We start from the raw sequence: 11,535 nt of genomic DNA on the forward strand, positions 1-11,535 counted from the left end.
CACTCTAGTGTTTTCCAGTTCAGATCGTCCTGGAGGCTTGAAGTGGAGTTTTGTAAGGGTGGATTAGACTTGTGATCACTCTAGTGCTTCCCAGTTCACTTATCCTAGAGGCTAGTCGAAGTGATTTGTAAGGGTGGATTAGTGGGTGATTGGGAGTGAACAAGATGGCGGCTAAGAGTAGCGTTCCTACTTTCAACACTCTTAAGGAGTGTTTGGAGTTCTTGCAATGGTTGAGAGATCGCAAAGGTGTGCAAGGTCAGCTGGGAAGTCGACTGAGGAGACTTCTTGAGAAAATGTATATCAGTGTCAATCCAGTCCAAATAGAGGCTGCACTCTCCATATTCTTAAATAACGCAACTGCGTTTCATGCAAAATTATGCCAATCTCCCAAGGGGTGGTACACGGGTGAAAAAACCGCTAAAAATGCCCTCAATGCCCTCTTCCAGTGTATACCGAAATTTCTAGCTGCGATATACTTCTTGCGGTATCAAGTAGACCCGAACTTTTCCGCTATTGGTGGAGGGAGCTGGAGGGATGAATCGGTTGGGATGATTGAACTGTACGCTAGAATGCGCCTGCCGTTGGATACAATTATCAAACGAGCCAATAATTTTGAGAAGTATCTCATTGCGCGAGAAGGATATGATTACGGTGTAATACCTGGTGGATTTGGGGCTGGGGAGTTGAAACCTGGTTACAAGAATGGCTATTCCCCGGCTAGTCAGATGGCAGGTGACCTTGGAAATCTGCTGGACAAGAATCGTCATGAAAACAATATGTTCCTCGATGTTTATTCCACTACAGTATTGCCAAACTCCGGATACGATACTGCGAATATTGCCAACGCCCTTCGTTTGGTACAAGATTTTTGTAGAATATTTGCAGAGGTGAGAGATGAGCAAGATTTTAAAAGCCATCTATACTCGAAGGATAGATGCATGAATATGAGGGAATTAAAAGACCATTGCGCCGAGCTTAAAAGGCCTCTTGAAAAAATTTTCACTGGTGGACGGTTTTCCTTCACCGGCTACGGGCGGCAATATGATAAGTTAAAAAAACATAATATTGCAAAGAAAATGGCAAGCTGGTTTAAAAAAAATTTGAAGGAGGTGAAACAGAAGTTGCAAGTAGTTCAACCTATTAGCAACATAAAAAAATTAAATAGACGATCATTACGGAAAGGTGCCCCCCTTCCTTCAGATGTTAGAGCAGAACTTGAAAAATATTTTACCAACAACTTTTTTAGTTACGGATTCACGTTCTATGGCTACGACTTTAGAAACTGGAGCAATATGTATGACGTTTTAAAAACGGATTGGTTTGATGTAATCGATGAACTTAAAATAAAAAGTGGAGGCCTGGATAAGCTTGTGGACATTTTGAATGGCAAAGAGTGTAAGTTAAAGGAAGATAAAGATAGAGAAAAAAAAGATGGAGAGACAGGAAAGAAGGATAGAGATAAAGAACACATAGATAGAGATGAAAAACCTGATGCTTCGGACGGAGATTCTGAGGATGAAGATGAAGCGTCCGAGGATGAAGATGATGAAGAGTCCGAGGATGAAGAAGATGAACCGTTGCAGGATTCAGATGATCCGTCTACCGTTAAAACCGAAGCAACTAAAACCGAGGCCGCAAAGCCTGTGGTCACCAAAGCCGAGGCAACTAAAACTGATAATGCGGAGCCTACTGCACACCAGGTTGCGAAATCCGATGGATCTTCAAACCAGGGCAAGAAAGCGGAGGGAGCACAGAACCAGGGCAAGAAAGCGGAGGGAGCACAGAACCAGGGCAAGAAAGCGGAGGGAGCACAGAACCAGGGTAAGAAGGATAAGAGAGGACCAGATGATGGTCAAAGTGATACAACCGTTTCTAGTTCACCAGTTGCACAGCCCGTACAAACTCAGGATTCAAGTGTTCAAAGTCCGGGCCCTGCACCATCTGGTGCCCATGATCCCAGTAGTGGGCAGGAACCAGGCGGCCAGGGGTCCACTTCTGATGCTGTTCAGCAGAGTAGTCAGGAGGTTCAGACCGGTGCACGTAACAGTGCTCCATCCAGACCCCAGCAATCTGTTACAAGCAGCGGTGGAGCTGGAGTGGGTGGGGGGTCAGGAGATCCTAGGAGTTCTGGGAAGTCTAACACGTGTTCGGGTAATATGATATCATCTTCCTACCTTGGAGATGGTAAAATATGTTTTTCTAAGTCCAATGATGACGAGGACATAATCTGGAATGCCCAAAGGCAAAGTATGCTGGAAGATCATTATAAAAATGAAGCTAAAACCCTTGTACGGATGCAGACTCGGCAACAACGCAACCATCCACCAACGCAGTCCAGGTATACTTCAATTCTTCCAAATAAGCCTAGCCTTCACGCCTCCAGACCGCCTCAGCAAATCGTTGGCCGTCCTCGGAATGAAAACCCGTACAATGCTCCACAGGAGAGGGATGCCGATCACTGGGATGGAAGTGCCATATTTCTCGATGGTAGATCGTTTACGAACCCAGTAACAAGCCAGATCGCAATGGAAAAGGCATACGAAGCAGAACAAAAAAAATACGCTCACGAATGGCGAGCCAATAGGAATAAGTTTCTAGATAATATGCAGAAACGGATGATGATAGAGGCTGAAGATGAAAAACAGCGGCAAATTAAGCAGATGGGAGATTATCTAAGACATGTTAACGAGCATGATAATGCTTCTTCGGGACCTTTCGCCGGTTATCCAGTTAAGCATCGGCCGAGTGCACTACCTATTCCCTCTGCCCGACATAAATTACCTTCTATTATCGGCAGCGCAGTCGCCGATACTACACAACATGTGGATGACCGTAAGACGGAAAATAACTTCCAAAACGCAATGCAACAAATTATTACAAAAAAAAGGTCCGACGATCGGAAGATAAGTGAAGCGATACATGGTGCACGTGATCGTATTGAAAAATACGAAAGAGAAGCAGAGAATAGATTCAAGTCGGAGTTAAGAACAAAGGAAATCATTGAACGTATCCGAAAAAGGAATGAAAAGCAAATGCAGGCCGCCAATGAGCTTGACAAAAATTTTGAGAAAACTACAGAAGATATATGGAAAACTCAACTGCAGCAAAACGTGGAACATATAGAAAACGATGTAAAAAATGAAGATGCCAAAAAAAGATTACAGCAAAAACGTTCGGAGCAAAAAAAGAAATTAGAGCAGCAAAACATTAGTGTAGATCCCCCAACATCTACTCCCTCCACCCTTCCAAGTCAACCCAGCCGTCCCGCTCCCGCACCTTCCGGTCAGAATACCGTTGGCCCTGCTGGTCATAGGCGTGATTACTATGACCCAAAATATATCACTCGGCGTACTAAAGACGTTCCTCCTTTACAGGCTCCCGTTCTAGAGGGTATGGAAATAACCAATAAATTGAGTGACCCAGCGCAGGAATGGGAACGTAAGCATTGGGACCAATGGAAATTGGCTGAAGACTTCCGAAAGGCGAAAGAGAAACAAGAGGAGGAACAATTTAAGAAAAGCCTAAAAGATGCCCAGCAAAAGGCAGTTAATGATCTTAACAACAGCTGGCCACGCCAGGAGTTACAGGGAAGTGGCCTTAGTAAGGACGCTTGGTTTAGTACTCCTCTAGATGGTCAGAGCATTGCACACCTCAGTAAACCAAATATGACACTAGATTTAGTCGAGAACACTGGCATTGAAGGACAGATACTCGTCCCTCATCAGCCCACGCGGTTACCTAGTCTACCGTTTCCACAGCAACTTTTTCCTTCCCCTCCTCAACCCAGACCATTACAACCTCGACATTCCAATCATGCACCGAATATGAACGCGTACGCTAGTGATATTACGACTTCATTTGAAATACAAAACAGAAATTTCACGAGGCTTCCCGACCTAGTCACCATTGACGACCCGAACATGGCAAATATGACAGACGTAACCGGTCAACCGGTTGTCGGTGTCAACGGAAAAGTGGACATATCACACATTCCGAGTGACAGTCGGCTGAATGACGGAGACTCATACCATCTGGTAGGACAAGAAGTACAGGATGATTCTACAATAAAGCGGCGACAGCAGGATCTCCTAAATCTACAAAATGAGCAGCTGGAAATAGATTTTCAAAATGAACAACGTGAACGTGAACTGCTAACGCTTAAACAAGAATCAGAACACATAAACGACAAACAAAAAGAATTAATGCAAGCTGCACAAGTAGACGCTGATCGCATACGTGCGTTCAATGATTCACAGTTTGACATCTCTAGTGCCCCTGCACCCCATGTAGAGGACCCTAAAATCGATTTTTCCATCCAAACATTTCATTACGAAGATCGCCCTTTTAACGACGTGGACCTAGATGACCCTTATGCCAACACGGCGGATATCCTTAAAGACGAGTTAAGACCTGCAGAGGATAAAGGCTTCTCAGGCATTCCCCAGACTAATTTCGATCTGAACTTTGCGCCGGAACGTATCGGACTTGAGGGGTACGATGATCCCGGGATGCCACGTGACTCTCCAAGGAAGGCAGATGAACGTGTTATTACTCCATTCGGCAAAGATGAATGTCTCAACCCTTGGTCCATTGACACTTCATCCACTGATACAACCTCTCCACCTGCCTCCGCTCTCCCACCCACCGACCATCTGCCCACGCCCAAAACAGTGCGAGAAATGCTCTACTGGTTTGTGGGATTGAATACATATGGTCTTATTGGGACTATTCAGAAGTATGTTGAAGGCATTTTTAAGGATTTTAAAGGTGATGCCATCGAGGTCACCGGGGATCCCGACCAGCTGACCACTTCCTGTGTCACCGCCAAACTGACCGAGGCGTGCCTCTACTCGGCCACCGTTATCTACAGGGTTAGGCATAACAATGACTTCAAAGCCTTTGCTACCTTCGACTTTGAATCAGTTTACAGTCAATTTCGTTATTCCCCCGACCCCGCCGGTCTCCTCTGCCAGCTGCGTGACTACGTGTACGCCTGCCACCACCAGTTGCAGTTCCTGAAGTCGCAGTGTAATCGGGACAAATCCCTTGGTGGTTGGCAGAATTGTAACTACGGCAGTGACATCACTGCTTCTAACTCCCCCCTCCAGGCGTTCCTGACCGACGGCTGGGACTCCACCTTCGAGACGCACCTCTTCGACCCGTGCAACCTGTGCCTCAAGAGCCGCGTCAGGATGGGATTTAGGGATGAAGACTTACCGAGTAGTCAACAAACAGGCAACACCCTTTCCACTATCCTCACTCCCAGCTGCGGCGGTGAGGACCCCTTGCTGACACTGTGCTCCTACCTCAACTGCCTCACCAGGCGGACGCCGCGCACCACCGGGGAGCTTGTGTCGTTCTTCCACAATTTCGGGAATGAGATGCACGGGTATGCTTCAAAGTCATTGTCTCCACTAGGAAACTCACTCCGCACTCCGCATCTCGACTGCCCTGACTGGGACCATCTTGGTCGCCACGACCTCCAAGCTGTCAGTGGCGTCCGAGGTACAGAGTCTCTCAACTCCGTCTCCAATCACAACCACGACAATGCACATCCCCGTACCCTGTCCACACTGGTTGGCTGCGGTAGTGACCCTGACAGCTGCCATCCACGTATGTCTCCCATCACCTACCGGGCCTACGCCCTGTACTCCCAGAGCTTCGCCCACACCTACCTCAGCTGGACGGTGTACCTGCCGGACAGACTGTGGGAGTCACTTGAAAAAATGTACTATGATCTAAAGAAGCATAATTGCTTCGATGGCAAATCCCTCCACTCATGTCCCGTTGCGCTGCCCCTCCTCTACACTCACGGGTTCACGCCGCCGGAGGTGGGATCGCAGTTGCCACTCACATGTCAACAGATTATCGCAAAGCTGAAGGAAATTGTCAACGGCAAGCCTATCGCATCACTCATGACTGCCATGGACAATTTCCTCTACAACATCCGAGAGCCATTCATCTTCACGCTCGTCGCACTGTGGTCCACAGCATTACTCATCTTCGCCAACACGATGCTGTACCGCATCGACATACTCCACATCCGATCACACCTTATCCGCACCAAGGCCTCCCATCTCATCGACGTCAAGGCGCTGCTCTCCGACAATAAGAAGATGATGTCCCTGTACGACGCCAATTACTTCGACGACGACCCCAACGAGCTACTCAACTTAAAGTAGTAATTATCGCAGTTACGTAGTACATTGTACGTTCTGTGATTTGAAGTGTTTTACTGTTATTCGTATTGTGTTGTCGACTAGTTGTTAATGGTGGTTTCAGTGTCACTGCCACTGTGCTCTCATGTATACCCATGGCACTTACGAACAATCTGTTCAAGTGAGTGACCTAGCCGCTGACCTAGTGAGTGACCTAGCCGCTGACCTAGTGAGTGACCTACGCGCTGACCTAGTGCGTGACCTAGTGAGTGACCTAGCCGCTGACCTAGTGAGTGACCTAGGCCCTGACCTAGTGAGTGACCTAACGATGACCTAGTGAGTGACCTAGCCGCTGACCTAGTGAGTGACCTAGGCCCTGACCTAGTGAGTGACCTACGCGCTGACCTAGTGAGTGACCTAGGCCCTGACCTAGTGAGTGACCTAGGCCCTGACCTAGTGAGTGACCTAGGCCATAACCTAGTGAGTGACCTAGGCCCTGACCTAGTGAGTGACGTAGTGAGTGACCTAGCCGCTGACCTAGTGAGTGACCTAACGATGACCTAGTGAGTGACCTAACGATGACCTAGTGAGTGACCTAGCCGCTGACCTAGTGAGTGACCTAGCCGCTGACCTAGTGAGTGACCTAGGCCCTGACCTAGTGAGTGACCTACGCGCTGACCTAGTGAGTGACCTAGGCCCTGACCTAGTGAGTGACCTACGCGCTGACCTAGTGAGTGACCTACGCGCTGACCTAGTGAGTGACCTAACGATGACCTAGTGAGTGACCTAGGCCCTGACCTAGTGAGTGACCTACGCGCTGACCTAGTGAGTGACCTAGCCGCTGACCTAGTGAGTGACCTAGCCGCTGACCTAGTGAGTGACCTAGCCGCTGACCTAGTGAGTGACCTAGGCCCTGACCTAGTGAGTGACCTAGTGAGTGACCTACGCGCTGACCTAGTGAGTGACCTAGTGAGTGACCTAGCCGCTGACCTAGTGAGTGACCTAGGCCCTGACCTAGTGAGTGACCTACGCGCTGACCTAGTGAGTGACCTAGGCCCTGACCTAGTGAGTGACCTAGGCCCTGACCTAGTGAGTGACCTAGGCCATAACCTAGTGAGTGACCTAGGCCCTGACCTAGTGAGTGACGTAGTGAGTGACCTAGCCGCTGACCTAGTGAGTGACCTAACGATGACCTAGTGCGTGACCTAGTGAGTGACCTAGGCCATAACCTAGTGAGTGACCTAACGATGACCTAGTGAGTGACCTAACGATGACGTAGTGAGTGACCTACGCGCTGACCTAGTGAGTGACCTACGCGCTGACCTAGTGAGTGACCTAGGCCCTGACCTAGTGAGTGACGTAGTGAGTGACCTACGCGCTGACCTAGTGAGTGACCTAGGCCCTGACCTAGTGAGTGACCTAGGCCCTGACCTAGTGAGTGACGTAGTGAGTGACCTAGGCCCTGACCTAGTGAGTGACCCAACGATGACCTAGTGCGTGACCTAGGCCCTGACCTAGTGAGTGACCTAACGATGACCTAGTGAGTGACCTACGCGCTGACCTAGTGAGTGACCTAGGCCATAACCTAGTGAGTGACCTAACGATGACCTACGCGCTGACCTAGTGAGTGACCTAGGCCCTGACCTAGTGAGTGACCTAGGCCCTGACCTAGTGAGTGACCTAGGCCCTGACCTAGTGAGTGACCTAGGCCCTGACCTAGTGAGTGACCTAGGCCCTGACCTAGTGCGTGACCTAGTGAGTGACCTAACGATGACCTAGTGAGTGACCTAACGATGACCTAGTGCGTGACCTAGTGAGTGACCTAACGATGACCTAGTGAGTGACCTACGCGCTGACCTAGTGAGTGACCTAGTGAGTGACCTACGCGCTGACCTAGTGAGTGACCTAGTGAGTGACCTAGCCGCTGACCTAGTGAGTGACCTAACGATGACCTAGTGCGTGACCTAGTGAGTGACCTAGGCCATAACCTAGTGAGTGACCTAACGATGACCTAGTGAGTGACCTAGTGAGTGACCTAGGCCCTGACCTAGTGAGTGACCTAGGCCCTGACCTAGTGAGTGACCTAGGCCATAACCTAGTGAGTGACCTAGGCCCTGACCTAGTGAGTGACGTAGTGAGTGACCTAGCCGCTGACCTAGTGAGTGACCTAACGATGACCTAGTGCGTGACCTAGTGAGTGACCTAGGCCATAACCTAGTGAGTGACCTAACGATGACCTACGCGCTGACCTAGTGAGTGACCTAGGCCCTGACCTAGTGAGTGACGTAGTGAGTGACCTACGCGCTGACCTAGTGAGTGACCTAGGCCCTGACCTAGTGAGTGACCAAGCACCTGACCACGTTAATGGTTACGGCAGCGATGATGTAAGGGGCGGGTTGGTGGTCACCTCACCGCTCATGTAATTGTTCATCAACGCAATCATTGCTGTCTAGCACATTAGATGTCAGTTGCCAGTTGTTTTATTGCGATTAGCTGCGCAGTAGATACCGAACCCTGTGGAACGGCCGGATGCGGAAGTAGCTCATTACGCAGATGACGATGATGATGAGGGCGACGGGGACGATGATGTAAAAGGCGGTGGTTATGCTCACCTCGCTGCTCATACGATTGATCGTCAAGGCAATCGTTACTGTCTAGCACATTAGATGTCAGTTGGCAGTTAGGGTATTATGATCAGCTGCGCAGTAGATACCGCACCCTGTGGAACGGCCGGATGCGGAAGTAGACCATGACACAGATGACGATGATGATGAGGGCGACGGGGACGATGATGTAAGGGAGGACGGCGGGGGAAGATGTCACCTCACTGCTCATGTGATTGATCAATGCAATCACTACTGTCTAGAACATCAGATGTCAGTTGGCAGTTGGGTGATCGGTGGAATTTTGATTAACAATATTTGCGCTAACAAATTGCTGAGATCAGCTGTAGAACGCGATGCAGAAGGGTATCTTGCGGACGAGGAAATCGCGGATGTTGCGGCCCACCGGGAATCGGAAGATGCACAGGTCGAGCAGGATGATGGCGACGATGATGCCAACGATGACGGCGGCGATGGTGTTGGGGGAAATGGAAAAGTGTTGAGAATTGTTTTCTTGGAGCTCATCTTCGGAAGGGGACGGATACTCTTGTTTGGCAACGTGAGACTGAGCATCGGAGGAATCAGAGGGAGAGTGTAGACTGGTGGAATGAAGGGAGGCGGCAGCAAGGCGTTTACTTTCCGCTTCACGTTTCTTTTCACAACATGTACAATCACATTGACATTTACCCTCGTTGCCTTTACATTGGAAGTTACATGGCGAAGGATTGCAATCGTAAGTCGACGACCTAGTGCGCATATGGCGATTATACCAACATCCATTGCAACCTATGCCAGTCGTACATCCGTCACAGCACCAATAACAACAGATACAATCAGGATACCTACAACTCGTATCACATGTACACTGCTTCAACCAACTCATCTTCCCCTCCCACTACCCTCAGCCTGCAAGCATATCAATCACTCAAGCAACACTCACCAACTGCAACACTACCACTGCCGCTCCCAGTCCCCTCAACCTGCGAACATATCAATCACCCAAGCAGCACTCACCAACTGCAACACTACCACTGCCGCTCCCACTCCCCTCAACCTGCAGACATATCAGTCACCTAGCAAGCACTCACCAACTGCAACACTACCACTGCCGCGCCCACTCCCCTCAACCTGCAGACATATCAGTCACCTAGCAAGCACTCACCAACTGCAACACTACCACTGCCGCGCCCACTCCCCTCAACCTGCGAACATATCAATCACCTAGCAAGCACTCACCAACTGCAACACTACCACTGCCGCTCCACTCCCCTCAACCTGCAAGCAAATCAATCACTAAGCAACGCACTCACCAACTGCAACACTACCACTGCCGCTCCACTCCCCTCAACCTGCGAACATGTCAATCACTCAAGCAGCACTCACCAACTGCAACACTACCACTGCCGCTCCCAGTCCCCTCAACCTGCAAGCATATCAATCACCTAGCAACGCACTCACCAACTGCAACACTACCACTGCCGCGCCCAGTCCCCTCAACCTGCGAACATATCAATCACCTAAGCAACGCACTCACCAACTGCAACACTACCACTGCCGCGCCCACTCCCCTCAACCTGCAACCGTATCAATCACTCAAGCAAGCACTCACCTACTGCTACACGTGCCACTGCCGCTACCAGTCCCCTCAACCTGCAGACATATCAATCACCTAACCAAACACTCACCAACTGCAACACGTACCACTGCCGCTACCAGTCCCTCAGCCTGCGAACATATCAGTCACTCAAGCAGCACTCACCAACTGCAACACGTACCACTGCCGCTCCCACTCCACTCAACCTGCGAACATGTCAATCACCTAGCAACGCACTCACCAACTGCAACACGTGCCACTGCCGCTCCCAGTCCTCTCAACCTGCAAACATATCAGTCACCTAGCAAGCACTCACCAACTGCAACGCTACCACTGCCGCTCCCAGTCCCCCCAGCCTGCTAGCATATCAATCACCTAGCAACGCACTCACCAATTACAACACGTACCACTGCCGCTACCAGTCCCCTCAACCTGCAAACATATCAATCACTCAAGCAGCACTCACCAATTGCAACACGTACCACTGCCGCTCCCACTCCCCTCAACCTGCTAACATATCAATCACTCAAGCAACGCACTCACCAACTGCAACACGTGACACTGCCGCTCCACTCCCCTCAACCTGCAAACATATCAATCACTAACCAACGCACTCACCAACTGCAACACGTACCACTGCCGCTCCCACTCCCCTCAACCTGCAACTATATCAATCACTCAAGCAGCACTCACCAACTGCAACACTACCACTGCCGCTCCCAGTCCCCTCAGCCTGCAAGCATATCAATCACCTAGCAACGCACTCACCAACTGCAACACGTACCACTGCCGCTCCCAGTCCCCTCAACCTGCAAACATATCAATCACCTAGCAAAGCACTCACCAACTGCAACACTACCACTGCCGCTCCCAGTCCCCTCAACCTGCAAACATATCAATCACCTAGCAACGCACTCACCAACTGCAACACTACCACTGCCGCTCCCAGTCCCCTCAACCTGCGAACATATCAATCACTCAAGTAGCACTCACCAACTGCAACACGTACCACTGCCGCTACCAGTCCCCTCAACCTGCGAACATATCAATCACACAAGCAGCACCCACCAACTGCAACACTACCACTGCCGCGCCCACTCCCCTTATCAACACGTACCCTCACCCCTGTGTCCCCCCAGCCCGGGCCACCGACACCCACGCTGCCCAGGATACCACAGCT

General features: G+C 50.1%; 2 protein-coding genes across 2 annotated transcripts; one reads left to right on the top strand and one right to left on the bottom strand.

The window, feature by feature from the left end:
* Nucleotides 1-164: 164 nt before the first annotated feature.
* On the top strand, nt 165-6,182 carry BBBOND_0212290 (Ribosome-binding protein 1; the record flags this gene model as incomplete). Its single annotated transcript, XM_012912819.1, has 1 exon — nt 165-6,182. One exon carries the CDS (start codon nt 165-167, stop codon nt 6,180-6,182), a length of 6,018 nt encoding a protein of 2,005 aa, XP_012768273.1.
* A 2,919-nt stretch (nt 6,183-9,101) lies between these two features.
* BBBOND_0212300 (hypothetical protein) lies at nt 9,102-9,518 on the bottom strand (the record flags this gene model as incomplete). The annotated part of the gene is made up of 1 exon (XM_012912820.1): nt 9,102-9,518. One exon carries the CDS (start codon nt 9,516-9,518, stop codon nt 9,102-9,104), a length of 417 nt encoding a protein of 138 aa, XP_012768274.1.
* Nucleotides 9,519-11,535: the final 2,017 nt, after the last annotated feature.

Source organism: Babesia bigemina (assembly GCF_000981445.1).
Source record: "Babesia bigemina genome assembly Bbig001, chromosome : II".
Taxonomy (NCBI): domain Eukaryota; phylum Apicomplexa; class Aconoidasida; order Piroplasmida; family Babesiidae; genus Babesia; species Babesia bigemina.